The 23957-nt window shown below is 37.7% G+C and overlaps 1 protein-coding gene across 1 annotated transcript in view; it reads left to right on the top strand.

Moving 5' to 3' along the window:
• The window catches only part of HMCN1 (hemicentin 1), a 521571-nt gene that overhangs the window by 230118 nt on the left and 267496 nt on the right, over positions 1 to 23957 (top strand). The window contains exons 12-14 of the mRNA XM_081492191.1: positions 15227 to 15368; positions 16848 to 16975; positions 19489 to 19602. Of these exons, the coding sequence (XP_081348317.1) occupies positions 15227 to 15368; positions 16848 to 16975; positions 19489 to 19602 (384 nt within the window). The remainder of the gene's footprint in view (positions 1 to 15226; positions 15369 to 16847; positions 16976 to 19488; positions 19603 to 23957) is intronic.

Here is a 23957-nt window from a genome sequence, read left to right as displayed (position 1 = left end):
AAAATCCTTTTGTCGGAACATGTACTCAAATTTTATTTGATTGAGATTCCCTTGAAACATTGGTTAATGTTTCTTTGAGTTATTTTATAAATCAAGAATTCAACTAAAAAGAAAATTCTGTTTCTAATTCCCTTGAAACATCGATTAATGTTTGAGTTACTTTATAAATTAAGAATTCAACTAGGAAAATTCTGTTTCTAAAGTTTACATATTTATAATACAGGAAAAACATGATGACTTGCTATTTTTATACATGAGGAAGGAGCTTTGGTATTTGACTATTCTAAATAAAAAATGGAATTAGGAATAATGCACAAAGTGGGAGCACTTACTGGTGCATCTGCCGAAGGGTGTGATATGTTAGGGGCACTTGGTTATTGTGACTACAAAGCTGATCACTATTATGTTGATGGGATCCTCATGTATGCTGTTAATTTTCCCATAGCCCTATCTAAATCATGCTATGTCAGGTATATTTTTTCCCATAATAATGAAATCAATACTGAAACATAGGAAGTGCCTTGACTTAAAATACCTTTTATAAAAAGGCATCTCGTTTGTCCATTCATTCATCCTTGTATTCACTGAAAATATGTGCAAGGCATTCCACTCCTTGCCAAGAATATAAATGGGAAGAAAACAACATCCTTTCCTTTAGTAAGTTCAAAGTAGAAAAAAGGACAGAAGTAAATTTTTAAAATATTTATTACCCAAGGGGATAGGAACTTCACCAAGGTACTACCGGAGCCTTGCATAATATCTTAGTAATGAGTGGAGTTTGAGAAGGGCTTCATTCAGGAGATGGTGTCTGAAGTATCTACTGGGATATGAGTCAGCATTTGTCAGGGAGAAGTCATGAAAGCCTTTCTAGATGGAAAACACTGCAAGCGCAAATCCATGATGAATGAGGACACAGAAATACGGGGTTGCTGAGAGTAAAGGCAAGATTGAGTAGATAGGCTGAGAGTAAAGGCGAGGTTGAGTAGATAGTTGTTTTCCCACGATGGTGTCATTTTTCTTTTTCCTGCCATCTTCAATCTTTTAAATATACACAAAGAAGAATCATTTAGGTTTGGGGTTTTGTGATGTTGGTTCAGCAAAAGAAAAAGTAATTGAGAAAAGTGTTTGTAGTGATTATCTGTGGAATTTAGACCAGATCAAGAACGAAGAAAAGGTTAAAGGCTTAGTCTGATAGATTAAATAAAAAAGAAGAAGGTTTAAAGGAGTTGAGGCCATGATGAACTTGGTGAAGGGAAATGTGGGAGTCAGGAAGTGACAGCTGGAAGGATGGGAGGTTGTGACTCAAATTGGACTCTGGAGACCAAATGTTCTTCCAATCCCGTTGTGAGTTGCTTCCCTGATAAGATAAGTAAGGCAGCAAATGAATTTGTCTAGCAAAATAAACGAATTGCCAGATTTTAAATTTTTTCCCTTCAAGCAAAATGCTATGTAGATCCACTTTCATATGCTTTTGATTCTATGACTGTGGCATGATAATTTGTAAAATAATACTTTTTTTGTAAAATGTGTAACCACATTTTTTAAAAGACTTTTTTTTCTTCCAGAGCAGTTTTCGCTTCACAGCAAAATTAAAAGGAAGGTACAGAAATTTCCCAGATGCTCCATGCCGCCACACATGCATAACTTCCCCCATTATGAACATCCCCCACCAGAGTGGGACATTTGTTACAAGTGATGAACCTGCATTGACACACCATAGTCACCCAAAGTCCATAGTTCACATTAGTGTTCACTTTTGGTGTTGTACACTCTGGGTTTGGCAAATGTCTAGTAATATGTATTCATCACTACAGTAACCATGCAGAGTATTTTAACTGCCTTAAATATCCTCTCTGCTCTGTCTGTTCATCTGTTTCTCCCACCACCCCAACCCCTTCAAACTACTTATCTTTTTACGATCTCTATAGTTTTGCCTTTCCCCAAATGTCATATACTTGGAATCATTCAGTAAGTAGCCATTAGTGATTGGCTCCTTTCACTAAAATTCCTCCATGTCTTTTCATAGCTTGATTGCTCATTTCTTTTTAACACTGAATAATATTCTGTTGTCTGAATGTACTTAATAACCTTTTTATAATCAAAAGGTATTCTTGCCATACTTCATTCTGAATTAGGAGTTCTAAGTACGATAAGTATATGTAAAGCTTTAATAGTCTCCTTCTAGTATGCCAAAAAGTAATAATGGTAATTATGATTTGCCTCTCCCCCCCACACCCCAAGTTAAATGAAAATATATAAATATATTGATATGTCTAAATTTGGCCTTCCTCTTTACTTTGGAAATTCTGTGATTGGGGGAAATTGTTATAAAGACCCACTAAAGAAAAGGCAATGCTAGTTATCATTTAGTTGAAGATTTTCTAAGAAAAAAACTAAATTAAAAGTTCTTTCTTTCTTATCAATCATATTTATTGTCTTAATCTGTTTTGGCTAATCATCCAAAGAAACTCCTGAATTCATCACTTCTTGTGGTTGTTGTTAAGGAAAGAAAAAATATAGTTATAGTGGAAATAAGGATAATGTATAATAATTTTGCATTAGGAATTATCTAAAATGGGTATCAAGTCAGCAAACATTTGGTACATTTACATATTCCTATATTTTATATTGGAAAAATATAGTTGTAAAAAATATAAGTTGTAAATTTTAAAGAAGTCTTGATGCATGTATGTATGCCATTAAGATTTTGTCATTAAAAGAGAACGTGACTTAAATTTATCATTGCTTATCTCTGAAATTATCACCTTTCTATTTAAAAATTTTTATTTTTATATATTTATTTTTATTTTTGGCTGTGCTGAGTCTTTGTTGCTGTGTGCAGGCTTTCTCTAGTTGTGGTGAGTGGTGGCTACTCTTCTTGGGATGTGTGGGCCTTTCATTGTGGGAGCTTCTCTTGTTGCGGCTCAAGGACTTCAGTAGTTGTGGTGCATGGGCTTAGTTGTTCCATGGCATGTAGGATCTTCACAGACCAGGGATCAAACCTAGCTCAGTGGTTACTGGACCACCAGGGAAGTCTCTGCCTTTGTCTTATTAACTGAATTTCATAACCACACTGGGATATGGGTGTGGAATTTTTTGCAAATCTAGCATATAGCTGTCAATATATAGTCTTCCCCTCTTTAAATTGAATTAAGCTAAATCAGTGTGTTTTACTGCTGTTGTACCCACCTAGTGATAAGTCATTGAGTTAGTGACCTTCTCTTGAGATTTAATTAATATTTTTCCTCTAGTCCAACACTGTCCACAAAAACCTTTTATAATGATGGAAATGTTGTGTATCTGTGCTGTCCTGCATAATAGCTACCAGCTGTTTGTGGCAGTTGAGTACTTGAACTATGGCTAGTGCACCTAAGGAGCCTGTTTGTGAAATTTGATTGAGCTTTAGAATTTTTAAATTTGAATTTAAATAGGCTTGGAGGTAGTGGATACAACTCTAGTTTTTCTGGAGAAAAAAGGCAGATATAGAAAGAGCAGAAATTTTAGGAAACCTGTTGCTACTGCCATGTAGAATAACCACCATCACAATTCGTTTGAGTTACTGCCGTTCAGTAATAATTCTACCATTTTGGAAAAGTTGTAGCCAGGCCTTCAGAGTTCCATTGATGAGATTTCATTTGAAAATGTTGCATTTGACTGCATATCTTTGGAATTTCAGTACTCTTGACTCTTTGCCCAGGTAATTATCTCTGTTTTGTTTGTTTGGCTGATTGGTTAGTTTTAAATGTTCATCCTTTGCTTTTTGAAAAGAATCCCTGGCCACTTATGCAAGCTGACTAGTAGTCCTGAAAAAACTTAAAAATCTTAATATATTTCATTGCAATTTCTACTCATTGAAGATTGAGGAAAAGTTAAGTGAGCAAGCATATCTATCTACTGTAAATCATTCTTAGTGACACTGTGTTAGTTTCATTATGCAAATTTCACATTTTAAAATTAGTTACCACTAAAACTAGCTAGAGTTATCTTCCTACTCAAACTGAAAAATACATTTTCAAGCAATGTATTATTTGAAATATCAATATGTTCTAAGTAAATGAGGTATATCAGTAGATATGCATCTATTAGAACAGGACACAGCTATTAACTACAGTTCTCAGCACGCTCAATGATAGTCATTATGTAACCTTTTGAAGCTAGTTTTTTCTGTAGTAAATACCGATTTTTAGAAGGGTCATCGATTGTGTAAAATACATTTCAGGCTGTAGGACTCCATGGAAATGAAGTTCAGTAATTAAATACTAATTATTTTCCAACTTCTCATGTAGCATGGCTTGATGTTAAGTCATGCCAATATTTTAATGGAATATATTATTCACAAAGAAAAATACATTGGGGAACAGTTGTAAAACAGTTGTATTATGTGTTCAGAAGTGCAAGTCAATTACGTGGTTGGACTGAATGTAGGTTTTAATTATCTCTAAAATGAGGATCTTAGCTTTTCTTGTGAGACCTCAAGTAAGAAAACAAACAATACTAAAAACTAGTTAATGGAGTATCTTTCTTCTCATCAGAGTCTTAATTCCTCATGATGTAAAGTTATCATTAGGAACATTTAGAAGTTTGGTAATCTTACATCCCAGAGATCAATTTACAGCCTTGAAATACTTCTTTTTTTAAAGGATGTAATTTTTATGCCTATTTAAACAACAATTGATAATCCATTGTTCTGTTAGGTTCATTTGGGGCATAAATCTTTTTGGAGGAGGGAAATAAAAGCTTCTAAAACTGTACAATCCTGTTTCTTTTGAACATGAAAAGTTATTGAGGTAAAAATCCTTTCATGGTTGATTCTGTTAATCTAATTTGCTTTGGGGGTTAAGGAAAGCTCTAGACCAGGAAGTAGGATGCTTGAGATGTATTTTCAGGAATCATGCCTCTCTCTCTCCCCCTCTCTCTCCCCCTCCTCAGTCCCCTTTTCCCAAGGCCACACAAACACAATGCATCAGTTTTTAACATTGAATTTCCCATGCCTTTTTTATTTCTGGACATCTGTATGGGACACATTTTCTACAGCCTGATGATGGAATCAGTGGGTGATTGGCAATGCTAATAAGGATCTGTAGGAATGATCTAATGGGAAATTTCAAGTTCAAATGGAATTATCCCAGATGTAATGATATTTTTCTGCCAAGGTGCCTCTCACTTTCCCTATGCATGGTTAGTTCAGTTCTTCACTGCCCCTTATATCACTAACTTTTTTGTTATCTCCACTGGCATTATCCTTTTCCTCCGTGTGATGTACATGCCTAAACTAAATCCATAAAAATTCTCTTTTTATGGACTTCCTTTCTTCTGATTTTGTTGCCCCACTCTACTCCATAGTACAATCAGTGAATTTCCCCTAAATATTAATTTAAATGTTCATCTATTCAAAACCCTTTTTGTGGTTTCCTAATTACCTTGGAATAAAATTTACACTCTGGAGTCTTCCACAAGCTAACTTTCTTTTAATAATATTTCCAGTATTTTATCTTCACCCTTTATTCACATAAAACCATGTATGGCGGAAAAAAAAAATTAAAATGTTTCCTTTCAATATATGAAAACTATTTACCCTAAAAGAATTAGATATTCATATGCCTCTTCTTTTATTCACATTTCCTTAATAAGGATAGCTGAATACTTGAACTTGCTTTTGAGAGCTCACCTCTAATTATTGATGACAAGTAGATAATCTATTAGATTAATTCTTTTATCCATAAAATATTACTGATGCTGCTATATTTCATGTCAGAGTAGTATCAGGCAGATAACTTTTGGTGTTTATATATGAGATTTGCATTTTTTGTTGTATAGAATTTCTCAAAAAGATAGATAGGTACTACTCTTATCCTGTCTTCAAGTTTCCAGAACCAAGGTTTTGTTTTTTTCAATTTTGTAAGTCTGTTGAATTTGTTACAATATTGGCTTCTGTTGTTTTTATGTTCTGGATTTTTGGCCGCAAGACATGGGATCTTAGCTACCCGACCAGGGATTGAACCACCAGTCTTAACCACTGACTACCAGGGAAGTCCCTAGCACTGAGTTTTTATGGTCACTGAGTGTTTTCTGTCATGCTCCATGTTCGTTGTGCCTTCAGTGAATTCTGTTTCCTAGTGTGTCTGGTGGGCTACAGTCCACGGGGGTGTCACAAAGAGTTTGACATAGCTGAGGATGCACGCGCGCGCGCACACACACACACACACACACTCAACTCTAGCCCCTGCCCTGTTACTTTCCACCACTATGTGATTTCCCTCAATTCCACTTCTCATATTTGAGTCACAGGCATGTCCTGACTGCTTCCAAATTACATCATTTTCATTCTAGTCCTATGACTTAGCTCACAGAGCTGTTTGACTTTAATGCTCCCTACCTGTATCCTGTTGTTGTTCAATCGCCAAGTCATGTCTGACTCTTCTCGACCCCATGGACTGCAGCATGCCAGGCTTCCCTGTCCCTTACCATCTCCTGGAGTTCACTTATATCCTACCTATAGTGAAATGCTAAGCCTTCCTTTCTGAATATTGTTAATTTCTTTTTAACTGGTATTCTGTAGAACTTTTATTTATTTTTTTGCCATGGAATTCTGTAGTTAGTCATGATAAATTTCATGTGTTGTGAAATTTTGTTTTCCCCTAATCATATTATATGCACTATGAAATATTTACTGCCCTTAAAAAAAAAAATCATGATGCCTTATACAGAGAGAAAAACACAATTGTACCCAATAGATGTATACTCCTCAATTGCTGAATGGACTTCAGAATAACAATAATAGACTCTTAGGAAGATTGGGGTCGCCAACCTTATCTTTCATGTTTCCATATTAACTTCAATGGATTATTTGAATCATATCAACAATTTTAGATTTCATTATATAGGTACTTTCTTTTCCTGTTACAACACATGCCAGTATATGACTGCTTATAAAACCATATTTTCTAACAAAATCTGATAATTATCTGGTGAAAAAATTTATAGAGATATTATCATTAAGGTATTGCTTAATCTAGTTCACCCTAATTTAAGAATTATGTGAGTTTTGCAAAATTGTATGGTAGGCTAAAACAGTTGATCACTTCGAAGGTGACACTGCTGCTGCTCAGTCGCTTCAGTCGTGTCCGACTCTGTGCGACCCCATAGACGGCAGCCCACCAGGCTCCGCCGTCCCTGGGATTCTCCAGGCAAGAACACTGGAGTGGGTTGCCATTTCCTTCTCCAGTGCATGAAAGGGAAAGGTGAAAGCGAAGTTGCTCAGTTGTGTCCGACTCTTAGCCACCCCATGGACTGTAGCCTACCAGGCTCTTCCGTCCATGGGATTTTCCAGGCAAGAGTACTGGAGTGGGGTGCCTTTGCTTTCTCCGCTAAGGTGACACAGTGGCCACTAAATTTACAGATGCTTTTTACTTGCCAAGGTTAGGAATAAAAATTAGAAAAATTGGAGTGGTATTTATTTATATGTAATGGGTTTTAAATTTTGTTTAAAACAGACTAGGGACTGCCCTGGTGGTCCAGTGGTTAAGACTGCACACTTCCAATGCAGGGGGTGTGGGTTCGATCCCTGGTTGGGGAAATAAGATCCCACATGCTGCACAGCGTGGCCTAAAGATTAAGTAAAACAAAACAAACAAAAAACAAAAACAGACTGTCTTCCTGTTTATCTGGGAAGAGAAAAAAATCTTCTGTTGACTCCATTGACTGCTCCTTTATGAGGAAGATTGTTGAAGCTGAACACAGGCATCCTGCTGAAATGTGAGCACAGTCACTGTAGAGCTGACGTTTCCTCCACAATCACATGCTGCCACATGGAATCGAAGGGCCAGACAAAGCCTCCTTTCCTCCTCCTCTGTCTGTATGAACACGAGAAGTATTCGTCTTCTGTGGTGTCAAGAAAGGGCAGATATCTGTCACTAATTAGACATGTCACTGGAGAGAATTTTGCAATAAAAAAGGAAATATTTCTCAAGCTGATTGATGAAGTAAGTCCCTAATGACCAGAATTACTTCACTACTATTGAAATTTATATTATCAGAACCATATGCTCATTACATCATCATAACTCTTTTTTAGCATGTGCCAGGTGGCATAGGTATTAGTCTTTTTTCATCAGTAAAACTCAATTTGTCTATTTTTATTGAAATTTCTAATATATTTTGAATATCTGGAAGCATCTCAAATTTCAGAGGAATCAAGTAACATATGATAAGTATTATATATTACTGGGATGTGTAACTGAATACTATGTGCAAACCTAAGAATTGTGATCAAGTTTCATGTGTAAATGTCTGGATAATACATTTGTACATACATATTTTAAATACTGTGGTACTTACTCTATCATTCTTTGTCATACTTTGCCATATAATGGAATATAAATAATAGCAAAAATTACAGAGAGCCTATTATGTGTCAGGAGTTTTTAAAGTGTTTTATGTATTCAATGGAGTTCCCCTGTGGCTCAGATTGTAAAGAATCTGCCTGCAATGCAGAAGACCTGGGTTCGATTCCTAGGTTGGGAAGATCCCCTGGAGAAGAGAATGGCAACCTACATCAGTATTCTTGCCTGGAGAATTCCATGAACAGAGGAGTCAGGCGGGCTTCAGTCCATGGGGTTGCAAAGAGTTGGACATGACTGAGCAACTAACACTTTCACTTTTCATGTATTCAGTACATTAATTCCACAATATGAGTTAAAATACCTTTATTATCTCCATTAAAGTATACATCAGATGCCATGGATTCAGTTCAGTTCATTTCATTCACTCAGTTGTGTCTGACTCTTTGAGACCCCATGAACTGCTTCCCTGTCCATCACCAACTCCCAGAGCTTGCTCACACTCAAGTCCATTGATTTGGTGATGGCTTCCAACCATCTCATCCTCTGTCATCCCCTTTTCCTACTGCCTTCAATCTTTTCCAGCATCAGGGTCTTTTCAAATGAGTCAGTTCTTTGCATCAGGTGGCCTAAGTATTGGAGTTTCAGCTTCAGGATCAGTCCTTCCAAATGAATATCCTGGACTGATTTCCTTTAGAATGGACTATTTGGATCTCCTTGCAGTCCAAGGGACTCTCAAGAGTCTTCTCCAACACCACAGTTCAAAAGCATCAATTCTTTGGTGCTCAGCTTTCTTTATAGTCCAACTCTCACATCCATACATGACTACTGGAAAGACCATAGCTTTGACTAGACACCATGTTTTGACTTTAACACCATGGATTATTTAACCATTTTGAGTCTTAGTTACTTTTTTTTTAACCTGTAAAATGACAATAACACTTCACAGGGTTATTGAGGAAAACAAATGCTGGGTCTAGAGTTAGATACTTGGCACATAGGTACTCAGTAACTACTGCCCTCCTTCCTATTTCAATGAACTGACTACTAGAAAGAGATTTAGTCCCTAATTGTATATAATACACTTTTGTGTACAATATTCTATGAGATCTTTGAGGTCACAGAGTGTCAGAAACATAGTAGGTACTCAGTATGTATTTGTTTTGTGAAAGGATGAAAGCAGATTTTCCCAAGTACTCTAGATATACCAGTGGTGAAAAATATGTTGAATTATTGTTTAAGTATTTCAAATCATTACCCATGTCTGATTAAACCACCTTGAAGAGAAAGGGCTTAAGTGTTGTCTTTGATAATTTCCTACCAGAGGCATAACATCAACAAATCAGACCCAGTTACCAATAACAGGAAATCTGCCTCCTATGTATGAAGATGATGTTGGAGATTTTTAAGAGGTTGTTGAGATTTTATCTTCTTGGTCTTTGTAGTCGGAGCCGTGGCTGTTTTCATGCTCTTCTTATATAAGATGCATTTTGCCAACTTGAGCAGTGATAGTATGTTAAGAGACCTAAGTCTTAGAGTAGTATTTTTCATTCCTAGTATCCTAATCTACATTTAACATTTTAAAATCATTGGTGGGGAATTATGAAAACTTGCATATTTCTCTTTTGTTGTGGTTAAAATATAAAGAATGAATTAATGCCTTGTTACCTAACAGAGTGCCATGTTCCCATCACTTTGGCTAATGAGCAGTAAGTTGTTATTTAGGATGATGGTGCTGGTGGTAGTGGTGGTGATGATAATGGCAATGACTGGTGTTGAAATGAGGTTGAAAACCAACTTAGAATGGATTACTTCTCCTCAAAGCCTAAAAGTGGACTCTGGACTTTGATGAAATTGAACTTCTTCTTACTTCATGAGAACTATCTTATTAAAACAAGATGAATTTTTTTCCCTAGGAATTAAAAAAAAATATCTGACAGTTGAAATAATTATGGTGAGAGAAGCCAATCTCTCCTAGCAGGAATCCTACTGGTAGGCTCTGTGGTTCAGATATCAAAGTGAAAATAAATGTCAGTTACCCAAACCAAGATGTAGAGATCTAAGAGGTCATTTCTCCAATAAAACCTGGATATAGAGTACATCCTCATATAACCTGATCAAGTAAGCGCTGAATCATTCTGATCATTTTTATTCAACAGTTATTTGGTCAAAATGCAGTTATGTGTGCCTATGTTTGTTCATATTCTTTCTGATTTTCTTATTGTCAGCAGAAATATTCTTTCCAGGGCAGTGGTAAATTTCTCACCTTCTGTGGGATGATGTCATCACATCTGTATGTTGCACACAGGCTTACTTCATGACCCTGAACAGCACCCTATATCCAGGCTTTATTGGAGAAATGACCTCTTAGCTCACTACATCCTAGTTTGGGTAACTGACATTTATTTTCACTTTGATATCTGAACTACAGAGCCTACCAGTGGGATTCTTGCTGGGACAGACGCCAAGCTAGTTCTGGCAGAGGCCACTGGAAGGCATCGTGTTTAGCCAGAAATCCCGGGAGCTGCTGAATCTTTGCAGCAATCCTATGTCAAAATGAGGTAGATATGAGAAATCTTTTTATTTTGGAAAGGTGGGAGTAAATGTGGGTATTCAAAAATTTCCAAAGAGAAGTGTTCGTTTTTTTTCCACTTCTTCCCCTGGAGATTGTCTGCAGCTCTCCCACAACATGTGTAGTACTCCAGCATTTCAGAATTGATGGACTCCAGATGGAAGCACAGTTCGGACTTACTGGCTGTGGCTAGTCTGCCCTTGACCTCACACGTTTCTCTAGCCCTCTGTTCACTAAGAGGAAACCATAGGATAGTATTAGCTATCAACCAAGTCTGCTGGCTGGAAAAACCCTTAAGCATTAACTTCAAAGACAAAATTATTTGAAAAACACAATATAAACAGGAAAAAAGGGGGAGTGAGTGATTAGAAGCTGCTAGCAATTAGGCACTAATTAGGTTTGTTCTGTGGTATAGCTGCCCAGTCGAGTGGCAACATTTGTATCTCTTTTAAATGTATAGGGATTCCTCAGGCTAGTGTTTCTTGGTGAAGCCAAACCACAATTTGCAGACTAACTTATTATGAAGATACACCACAAATATATCCAGATCTAACCGATTAACTGAATTCTCAAATTCATTTGTAGTGAAAACCCGGTTAAGTGGAAAACTGACACCCTGTCTGTTTGGCTCATCAGCGTATTCCTATAAGTTAGCACAGAGCCTGGAACTTACTAATTGTGCAAAAAGAATATTATTGAATTAATTTATTTTTCTTAATACTCATGACATCTATGGAGAAGGCAATGGCAATCCACTCCAGTACTTTTGCCTGGAGAATCCCATGGATGGAGGAGCCTGGTGGGCTGCAGTCCATGGGGTTGCAAAGAGTCGGACACGACTGAGCGACTTCACTTTCACTTTTCACTTTCATGCATTGGAGAAGGAAATGGCAGCCCACTCCGGTGTTCCTGCCTGCAGACTCCCAGGGACTGGGGAGCCTGGTGGGCTGCCATCTATGGGGTCACACAGAGTCGGACACGACTGACGCGACTTAGCCGCAGCAGCAGCAGCATGACATATATTTTAGACATCGTGGAAATGAATTTATTTTTATCTTATTGAGTGGGGCATATTTACACAAAGTAAATTATTTAAAATACCAGTTATAAATAAGTCACGGGATATAATGTACAGCACAGGGAATTTAGTTAGTAATATAACAATTTTGTGTGGTGTCTAACTATAAAAATAATCATGTTATACACCTGAAATAAATATAATATTGTAAGTCAGTTACACTTCAATAAAATTAAAAAAACTAAGCAGGCTTTAAAGAGAAAGGCAGTCATTAAATATTTCTTTGATGATACCTTTTTTGATGATTAATTCTTACTTTGAAGTAGTATAGATATAAAACATATAATTGATTAGATCAGCCTTATCAGCATCCCAGTTACCCTACAGAATTCTTCTATCCTTTTAGATAATAAATTTCTGATTTAATGTTTCATTTTTAAAGGTTTTTTTTTTTTTTCTGCCACAGAAGTAGAATGTAATATGCACTTTGAATAATGGATATCTTCTGTTAAGTTGAGCTGTTGTGAATCCGTGGGCATGAGGCAGATGATCAGTATAGCAGGATCTTGAGAGGTTGGCAGGCATAACAATTCTCAAAATCAAGTTACAGTTTAGGAATGACCTGTGTTCCCTCAGTGGTTTTAAGTCTCTGTTATTTACAAATCACTGGACAATGTGAAAGGAATGTTAAATATTGTGAAGTATACTGGAATATGGAATAATATGAAAGACATGGCCTCAACCTCAGCAAAATTTATAAAAAGGGAAAGAACAATTCAAACAAAGCAGGCTGCTGTCAGGACAAGTTTGGTTCTCAGCCTGTGTTCACTATATAGAAAGAGGCAAAAGGCTCTATCTGGAGACCTTACCTGAAAACAGGTTTGTATTGAAGTTACAGATGAGCAGGTAGAAGTCAGTGGTCAGCTAGTTGGACCAGAGTAACAAGGGTCCCCGTGGTAACCAGTGGAGATACTGAAATATTTGGATCAGATTCATTTTACTCTCAAAAGCAATTTACCTGTCATGCTTTCATTGCTTTTGGTGTCTCTTCTGCACTGATAGGGCCAGATCCCTGATGGAGAGTACCCTAAGAGCTCCTTCCCAGCCAGAGCCCGGGGCGGGTAGCCTAAGGCCAGTGTCATCGAGGCTTCAAGGGCACCACCATACATGTGTGGTCCCAGTTCCGCCTTGGCCATGGAGCTCTTGCTGTGGCTGACTGCACACTGCTACAGCTGCTACTGCTGTTGCTGCTTGTGTAGCTGAGCTGCATGGGCCAAGTTCTAAGCCAGGATCACCTTTATACTGCTTGCTCTGCTTCATGGTCATCACTGTGGCCATGGTCACCTGCCTGCCTGCTAGGTCAACATGGTCAGGTAGTAGAGACTGTGAGCATCATCAGGTGATTCATCCAGTCCTTCAAGTATATATATTCAAGCGTGTGTGTGTGTGTGTGTGTATTCAAGTGTATATAATATATATATTCAAGTATATATAATGCATTCACTTTGTGATAAAGGGCCACCAGAAGCTGGAGGTGGACCCCTTCTGTGTCATTGTTTCTAACCACTAGAGCATCCTGGGCATGATGCTGGAGGGGCAAGGAGGCCCTTCCCAAGTGTTGCCAAGAAGGAGCTGCTCTTCACAGGGCATATGGGCCTGACCGTGTGTACCTTGGGGCATCTTCATTGCTGATGCAGATAATCGGTAAACAGTCTATAATAAGAAAAGAGAGTTTTATTCAAGTCAAACTGAGGACGGTGGCCTTGGAGACACAGATTCAAGAAACACTTGAATTGTGTTCTGCCTGACTACAAAATGAGGGAGGCTTATATAGGCAAAAACCAGAGTGTTGCATAAGTTGTTTGTCAAGATTAGGATTGGAACTGGCAAGAAGGATGCTTGTTAAGCAAGGACTGTTTGGGGAGCGAGATGGTTGCATAGTTACAAGGGAAGACCTTGAGACCATAAGGTTGCAGCTGGCAACTGCTAGTAGATGTTTTGACAACAGCTGTCGGTGTCCTTGAGTCTGATTCAGTTCAGAAGATTCAGGTTCTTGGTGGTGCAGGAGCTTGTCTGAAACCACATCCACAGCAGCCACCTGGCTCCATTTTGAATGCTTGAGCCGCAGTTACTCCATTTTGATTTTCTAAATGCATTCTTTAATGGTTAAAGCAGATGTACAATGCATGTTTGATAATCCATCGACAGGCTGTTCTCATTAGCATAAAGTTCAAGCCAGATCATGTATAAGCCAGAATGACTTTGCCATCCCTCGATATGTGAACATTTCTTCCATCGTCATCGGCAGTGCCCCAGGACCTGATGGCCCACGTGGTCTAGTGTGTGGTTAGGGAGAACCTCAAAGTGTGGTGCCACTCCACGTGCACTCAGAATGACAATACGGACCTGCTGCCTTTCGAGAAAGGAGACTTCTACCTGGTGATCTGGTGTATGTTTGCCCCTTCCATCCGTGTTGGACTCTACCTTCTTCTCCTACAAATGCAAGAGGAAACTCTTGGCCTCAGGAACCATTAAGGTGGAGGTGCTGAATGCCACCCCTACCAGCAACCTCCCTGTGGCTGATGTCGGCAAGGTCATGGACACCTGCTGCCAGGCCATGAGGACCAGCTGGCTAGAGAATGGACAGAGGAATCCCCGCCCCAGGACCTCATATCACTGTCCGAGGCCAGCTGCTCTCCTCCTTGTATTTAGGGGCCAGAAAGGGGAGGCCTCTTCCTGTCATTGACCTCCGATCCAGGCTCCTGATGTGCCCTCAAAGGAGAGTGTGCCAGGCCCTTGCCAAGCTCTGAAGGCAAGGCCTTGCCCACCTCAGGCCTCCAAGATCTGGGAGTAGGAGCAGGCCTGCCGCTCCAGTGGGCTGACGGGGTGGGCTGAGCTACATGACCTTGGGACGGATGACCAGAGATGAGGCCCTCTGTGGTCCTCCCCAGGCCTGTAGGGTACAGAGTCAAGCTCTGGGGTCCTAGCCCCAGCCTGCATCAGTATTTCATGGAGAGGAGGGGCTCTGGGGAAGCGAGGAGAGCAGACCCTGATCTCATACAACTTGGGCTACTGAAAGCTGGAAAACAGAGTCTGCATTCCTTGCCCGCCTTGGGGAGCACATCTGCTGAGTAACTGCAGCTCTTTTGTTACTGTTTATAAACAAGCTCTTGGAAGTGCAGAATAAATAAATATTTACAAAGGAAAGGTGTGGTAGTGATAAGTCTGCAAATTTGCTAATAGAGGAAGCTCCTGACATCATTGGCATTTCACGCTGTGTTTTCTTTTTATCTGCAGAACCGCCCAAAGTCACTGTGATGCCCAAGAATCAGTCCTTCACAGGTGGATCTGAGGTCTCCATCATGTGTTCTGTAACAGGTTATCCCAAACCAAAGATCGCCTGGACCATGAATGATACGTTTATCATGGTTTCACACAGGTACTGGGTTTGTATCATGTTCTTTGTTTTTACTGAGTAAGAGGAGTTGATGAAATTTCTGGTCAGAACTAATCTGACCAAATCTCTGGGGTTAAGGGAGATTTGACCCAAATCCACAGCTTTAGATGTTCTCAGTAGGCCAGGAAATGTCCATAAAATAATAAATGATGGATGTTTAGAGTTTGAGGTTCTTGAGTGTTGAATTTAACAGCTGGAACTGAGTGTTTCCTCACTTTGCTTTGTAAACAGAACAGTGGAACAGCTGATTTACCATGAATAATTGTGTGCTAAGTCTCTTCAGTTGTGTCTGACTCTCTGTGACCTTATGGCTTGTAGCCCGCCAGGATCCTCTTCCCATGGGATTCTTTAGGCAGGAATAGTGGAGTGGTTTGCCATGACCTTCCTCCAGGGGATCTTCCTGACCGAGGAATTGAACCGGCATCCTTTATGTCTCCTGTATTGGCAGGCATGTTCTTTACCACTAGCATCATATGGGAAGCCCATGAATAACTGAAATGGGGATAATAAACTTTCTGTGGGTAAATTGATGTGCATTTAACCTATCCACTAAAGGCTTGGTCCTGGAATTTGACAGAAGAGAGAGGCAGAAGCACAGGATGGAACAGTAGCTCTAATTAAAGTGTGTGCGGACTTTCTTCATAACTCATGTTCACCGTTGCCTCTCATAGTACATTTCTCATTGTAGTATTTTATTCTGCTGGATTCTTTTAAAAGGAAATGAATCCTCTCATGCTCAAAGAAAGTACTGAACACGTGGGACACAAACAGTGACGTTTCCAGCCATCAGGCTCCCATTACTCTGGGTTTGGCACGAGGAGACGAGCTTAGCTGTGAGCCAGATTCTATTCCTGGTCTCTTCAGGGACTCGCTTGAGGCATGAGGCATTGCATCTCTCAGGTTTTCATTTTGAGGAACTGTTTAGCTTCGAAGTTCACACAGAGCAAGATTGCCTGGGAGCAAACTTCGCTTCTTCCCTTTACTGACGCTGACTTGGGGCAAGTTGTATAACCTCTTTGCTCATCTGTATAACAGACAGAATAGTAGTATCTAACTCATTGGATTGTTAGTGACATTTAAAACATGAATAAATGTAAAGCTGCTAGGTCAGCCTTGGCACATGGCAAGTATTAGATATGTGGAACCTATTGTTGCTGTTATTCTGGAGAAGGAAATGGCAACCCACTCCAGTATTCTTGCCTGGAGAATCCCATGGAGAGAGTAGCCTGGCCAGGCTACAGTCCCTGGGATCACAAAGAGTCAGACACAACTGAAGCGACTTAACACACACACACATATTGTTATTATTATAATGTTTCTTCTTACATAATGATGCTATTAATCATTTTTGTGATCAGCACCAAAAGCATAACTCTAAAGTAGTTGAAGATATTTGAAGGAAGATGCTATAGTTCCTTGATCCTATTACGATTTTCAATTTTATTTTATTTTTGTCTATAGGTATAGAATGACCTCAGAAGGTAACTTATTTATCAAAAATGCAGTTCCCAAAGATGCAGGGATCTATGGTTGCCTGGCAAGTAATTCAGCTGGAATGGATAAACAGACTTCTACCCTCAGATACATTGGCAAGTATAATCAGTTTAAAAGTCAGTTCAAATAGGATGAATATCATATCAAGCAATGTAAAAGTGCTTTTTAAAAAATTAGTATTAGGAATGAGTTATATCCAGTTGTATAATTTTTTATTTGCCTCACACACTGATTAAAGCAAATATATTAACTAATTTAAGTTAAAAATTCAGGGAATGAATAGCTTCATTAGTCAACAGAAATCAAGGAAGATTCCAGATTATGGAAGAGTTCTTGATTGTCCATAGAGTTCTGTCCTTCCATGGTTGATCTGTTCTTTGTAATATTTTACTTACAAATCAACAGATTCTGTATTTTTCCTAGTTTACCTCAACTTTTGTTTTACATTTTCCACTTATGTCTATATATGTTTGGATTTATATATTCATACATAAATGCATATATATGAAATTGTTTATAACATTTATATTATAATTAAATATTTATAAAATTTCTGTTACTATCTAGATATTATTTTTGTTTTTCATCTTCAGTTTTTCCCCTCCAAGCTCAAATATTTATTGAAGATAAATATTTTATTTTTCTTGTAATAATAATAATAAGTAATATCATGACAACTATTCTATAATACACATAATATAGTAGAATATAATACATTCTAACATGTATAATGTAATCTAATTATTATAATACATAATCATATATTCTAATAATATGTAATATAGAATATTTCTTTTAATTTGACGTTTCTTAGACAAAGAAAGGGCATTGGCATTACATACTCAATCTCAGTTTGTAAATTGTTAAGTAATTAGTGACTAGCAATTCACTCTTTCTCTCATTTTTATTTACCATAATTCATAGTAAGGCAGTGAACTTGGTAGTGGAGAGGAGGGAGTATAAGAGAGTCATAATAAAGGCTGAGAATTATAGGTGGTATGTATAGACGAGGGAGGTAACAGAAGTATCACAAATACTCAACCCAAAAGCCTGGTAAGAGTGTTCTCATTTGTAGAAATTAGAAAGGCATGTGGTGACTAAGTTTTTGAAGGGGAAATGGGCTTAGATTTAGAGATGACAATGAAAATCAATCACAGAACACCCACATGGAGAGAGACCAGACAGTTGGGAATGGAATTTGCATTGCAGAAATGAATTTTGGTTCATTCACAAAGAAACCAAAATATTCCACCCATTTATTTAACTTATTAATCACTCAAACTATGTAAAATGCTATGCTAGAGATTGTGGAGTGTAAAATTTTTAAAAAAGTACATTATGAGGCCCTTACTTTTCAAAGTGTGAATAATGAAAGTAGATATCCATAAAGAAATATAATAGGGAAGACACATAAGCACTAACGTGGAAGGCTGGCGGAGGGAAGATTAATAATTCCAGATGGGGAATTTGCAAGCATTTCTCAAAGGAGACAGGATTTAAGCTCAGTCTGGAAGAATGAGTGGGATTTAAAGAGTTGTGACATAGGGCATCAGGCAGAGGAAACAACTTTAGCAAAAGTAGGAATATGGGAGAGAATAGAGCATGTTTTGAAACAAGTGTAGCTCCATACCTGTGGCAAGTCAGAAAGTGTGAAGGGGGTGAAATTCAAGAAAAAGAGATGTACCAATATGATTTGAAAGGCAGACTAGGAAATTATGAAATGCAATCACTGAAGTTTTCTAGCCAGGTAGTAACATGATCTTTGAGAAGTTAACTCTTGGCTTTGTTTATAACTACCTCAGTTGAAGTTGGAAAGACCTAAAATGTTGAGTTCATTTAAAAAAAAATGGGTGTGTAAACTGAAGCATTAGGCAAAGGGGTGAATCAAACAGAGCTAAGGAAAGAAACTTAAAGAATGTCTGTATTTAACATCAAAGGGGAAAATAGAGTCAAAAGTGGGAGACTGCTTTTATAGGTGCAAAGTTTAGCCTTAAGTGAGTGTTAGTTGCTCAGTCATGTCCTACTCTCTTCAATCCCATAGACTGTAGCTCCCCAAGCTCTTCTGTCCATGGAATTCTCTAGGCAAGAATACTGGAGTGCCATTTCCTTCTCCAGGGGACCTTCCCAACCCAGGGATTGAACCTAGGTCTCCTCCACTGTGGGCAGATTCTTTATCGTCTGAGCTACAGAGAGAGGAACCCCCAAAAAGTTTAACCTTGGAGAACAACTGTCTCTGTAGATAGACATGAATATCCTTAAAGTCACATAGAAAATGTGCATCAAGTAATTGAAATATGCATCAGTTGTGCACATTTCAAAATGTGTATCTCGGTGAGAATGTGCATCAATTAATATCCTAAATTTTTGGACTGTTTTAGCAGAATTATTTTCACCTGATATTCTTTTGGTTTTTATAGATGATCTTTACATCACACCCATCATTGTGCATATACATTAGAAGAGTTTATTTCTTATTTATAAAATCTGAGATGGCCACAAGCACATAAATAATGATCGTTTTTTTTAAATTGCTTTGTTTAGTAAACATAAACAAGTTGCACGTGGCAATGTGCTGGGCTTTAACTGTTTGCATGTTTGTTGTTTTCAGAAGCCCCAAAGTTGATTGTAGTTCAGAGTGAGCTCTTGGTCGCCCTGGGGGATACAACAGTTATGGAATGTAAAACCTCTGGTGTTCCTCCACCTCAAGTTACATGGTTCAAAGGTACATTTCTTAAGTATGTTCATGTCTGATTCACTTAGTATTGCTTTCTCTTTTAGATAAAAATAATTTGTTAAAAATTTGTTTTGGTGTGTGACTTAGCAGCCCCATAAAATGTGTTTATGGTCTCACTAGAGACAGCAGTTCAACATGCTGCACTCTGAATTTCAGCATTTGACATCTGGTGTGGATTATAGAACCGTGAAAATCAAAGCAGGAAAATTTCTCCTCTGCTAATCCAGCTGAACATTCTCTTTGTTAGTTTAGGATTGTTTCCTGTAGAAAATTGTCCAGGAATACTCAGTTCATGTTTAAAATAGCTTCTCTGATTTCAGTTCACTTTGCTTTAGGCTCTCACAATTAGGAAGTTTCCTAGATTCTGCAGGATACTTTTCTATAAAGTGCTCAAATAAAGACTCGTATTAAAGCTTACAATTGAATAACATTTGTGATTTAAAGACAAAGGTATTTTGTGGTCAGACAAATGTATTTTTCATCATGCGTGGTAGATGTTTATGTCAAGTATAGAAATTATCTGCCCCTATTTATGACATAAAGGTTCTGCCTCTGTGATTCTGTAATAAAATAATAATAATGTGCTGCTTGTCCTTGGTGAAAATGCCCTTGGGCCCTGGTCCAGGCTCAGATGCTGACAGTGGCTATCTCTGCAGAATGTCCCACTCCTGTTTCTCTCAGTTTTTCCAGTCTATGAGAAAGAAAAATCCCCATAAACACCCTGAGAGGGGAGGTTGCTAGGATTATTGAGATGCTGTTTGCAAAATACTCTTTAATCTTCAGATGAAAAATGGTGAATAGTACAAAGCACTATTGTTATGATTCTGTTTGTTAAATCACAGACATTCCCATAGCAACGGGTTGATGTCATAATCACAAAATTGTGAATTCACCTCGGGTTCAAACTCTTGGGGAACATGAGGTGAAAAAGAACATGAAGCTTTATGCAGAAAGCAAATACTTTCAATAATATAAATCAGAAACAGGGAGGGAAACAAGGAGATAATGTCATTTTTCATAGTTTTCCTTGTTAAATGACTTTTAAGTCTTTGTGTTTTCTCTGATAAGAAAGCATTTATGGATTTGCTTCTTAATTAGGTTTCAATTCTATTTCTGTGAACAAAAATGAATTTTCCTTATTTGAAATGCTTAAATCTTTAACTTACAAATGAAATAGATAACAGTTTCAAACTCACAACTTAAAGAAATCCAGAAAAAATGTGTTACAGAGGTAGTTCTTTTTTAAATTGTCAATCAGTAGTTTATATTAAAAATAAAAATGTTTTAAAAACTAATAGAACCTGCCGAATTCTCTGCCTGTGTAGAGCTGAGTCACAGAAAGAGTCTTTTATGCTCTCAAATTGGGACTACTCTCCTGAATAACTTTGTATGTCAGTTTTGGTCCCACAGATACCTTGGGATCTAAATGAGAAGTTAGGGAACCATGCAGCCACCACATGGAAGATTCTAGAATTAAGTATGCATTTGTTTCTCTTCTCGACCAGAGACATTGGAGTTCAATGGGCCAAGTAAATCCTATCTCGTTTCTCTGTTCAAATGATGGACAAGAAGAGCTAGCATGTGGGCATTAAACACTGACAGATGATTATGGAGGACCTGCATTTTGTTCAGCAGCAACAGGCAGAGCAGCCCTGAGCCCCAGGATCACTGGCTGTCCCAGTCACAGGCAGGCAATTTATTCCTTAGGCAGAGTCTGGATCATAGAGAAAAGCCAGGAGACAAGCTCTTTTACTTGCAAACTGGCTTGAAAAAAGAAAGAGGTGGGGGCCGCTGGACCTTCCTTGTCCACCTCTGCTGGGATGAGACATCAGCAAAATTAGGAAAATCCTCCATTGGGGAAACTACAGGGTGAAAGATTAGTTCTTTCCCTAACCATAAGAATAAACTTTTGATCATTTCTTTTTTTTTTTCCAGGCAGTTCTGATTGAATAAACTAACTGTTTTTTAAACAGATGGTACAGCAGTGTTAACTCTATGCACTGTTGCACAGCAGATCTCTAGGACCCATTCATCTTGTGGGACTGAAACTTGAAGCCTGTTGAACAATGTCTTCTCATTTCCCCTGCCAAAGGTGCAGCCTTTGGCAGCCACCATTCTTAAATAAGTGGTATTTCATTCAGACCATTTGAGAAAAGGAATCTCACACATATAAATGCCCACCAAAATTTTAGATATTAGAAACGATCAACATAAGGTGGGTTCAAAGAAAGAATCAGGGACACTATTAAAATATTGTATGAAGAATATTTCTGGCAAAATAGTAAAGAGATTGGGTTTCTTTAGATTGGTGGTTATTAAAGTGTAGTTGGGAATCCCTGGAGGTTCTCATCAACTCTTTTCAGGTCCATGAGACCAAAATTATTTCCCTGATGATACTAAGTTGTTATTTGACTTTTTCACACTCATTGTCTTATGAGTGATTCGTGAAGTTTTAGGAGCTGTGTAATGTGTGATAGCCAGTAGAGTGAATGCAGAAGCAAAAATGAACACTCAACTGTCTTCTTTTAAGCTAGATAGTCTCGAGATTTGCAAAAATGTGAAACAATGCAACTTTTCTCACTAAATTTCTCTAGTTCGAGGAAATATTGTTTTTTATAAGATAGATTTATGTTAAAATGTCATGAGTTGCTAGAAAATAAGTGCATATGCTTTTAAACTTTTCAGTTTCCTTTCTAAAATGCTAAGTACAAATAAATATAATACACATACACAAAAACTCATTGAAGTCCCTGATGATTTTGAAGAGTGTAAAAAGAGTCTTGAGACAAACATTTTTGAGAACCAATAAAGAACTTTCAACAGTTTAAACGATCTTATGTCATGGATAATTATCTATTAGTCTTTACATGCATAGATGCCAAAATCTAATTTAAAATAAAGCAGAAATTATCCTCCTTAATGGTAATGATTGTTTTAAATCCTAGAATGTCAGCAAAGTTTATATGCTATAATGTATGCAAATATTCTTCTAATCTTATCTAATATTAAAACTAAAGAGTTACTCCCCCAATCATCATCTCAAAGTTCTGTATTTCTTAATGGCTTTATAGCAATACTTTGATTGCTAATTGTTCAGTAGAAATCAAGAGAGATTATCAAATATGATTAGTATATAAACTGGATATAATCAGTGTTTTCCAATTTATACATTTTTTCATTACTGCTATTCTTTAAATACTTTTATTTAAAAAAAAATGCCAGCAAAAAGGTCTTTATTTCATCCTATTGTGTCCTCTGACATATACAAAAAAAGCTAAGGGAAAAGTAAAATCCAAAACTCTAAATGTGTTTTAGTCCAAACATTTTAATGCTTGATGAACAGCTTGGTCACTTTGCATCTTCCCCTAGTGGGAGGAAGGTTTATGTCAACATCATCTGCTTTTACTTATGAAAATTTCCCAGAGACACATAGACAAGGCTTTCGCTGCTTCTCTCATTCTCGTGTGGTATGCAGTAGCCAGCTTAAAAGGATGATTGAGGTTTTAAATGTTGGAATGCTGAAAAATACTTTATTTTTGGCACTCACAGTTGCTAATGTAATTTTTTTGTTTTGAAATTTATGGCTTCTTTGACCTCATCTCCTCCTCAAATTATAAAAACAAAATGAGAATTTGTTTGTCACCCTAAGTCTGTTGGTTGTTGCTTTGTATACTGACCTAGAGAATTACTAGCTCTAGGGTTTTAGCCTGTTAAAAGCTAAGAGACACGGATGTAGAATACAAGCTTCTGGTTACCAAGGGGGAAGCAGAGGGATGACATAAATTTGGAGATTAGGACTGACATATATGTACTATTATTAATATACATATATATTAATTAACTAGATAACTAATAACCTACTGTATAACACAGGGAGCCCTTCTCAATACTCTGTAATGACCTATATGGGAAAAGAATTTGAAAAAGAATGGCTATGTGAATATGTGTAACTGATTCACTTTGCTGTACAGCAGAAACTAATACAACATTGTAAATCAGTTGTACTCCAGTAAAAATTAGTTTAAAAAGCTAAGGGAGTTACTTCTGCAGTCCTCAGTCCCAAGACACATGGCTAAGCTAGTAAACAGCGTTTTGGAGAGTACTTCTTCAGACTTGACATCTGGCATGCTGTGAAACCCTAAAAGCAGTGGCCTTTAAACCTCCTGGAATTTTTTAGGATCCCCACAAAAAGTTTGACATCGCCCTTTGCAAAATAGAAGCAAGAGAGATAGGAACACTAAACTGTCATTTAAACATCAGTAAGTAAGTGTTTATTGCTTAGTTGTGCCCGGCTCTTTGTGATCCCATGGATTGTAGCCTGTCAGGCTCCTCTGTCCCTGGAA

This window comes from Giraffa tippelskirchi, chromosome 5 (genome assembly GCF_054371585.1).
Source record: "Giraffa tippelskirchi isolate mGirTip1 chromosome 5, T2T-mGirTip1v1.2.pri, whole genome shotgun sequence".
NCBI classification, from domain to species: domain Eukaryota; kingdom Metazoa; phylum Chordata; class Mammalia; order Artiodactyla; family Giraffidae; genus Giraffa; species Giraffa tippelskirchi.
The sequence above is the reverse complement of the archived record's forward strand: the minus strand, read 5'-3'. Positions and strand labels throughout refer to the sequence as shown.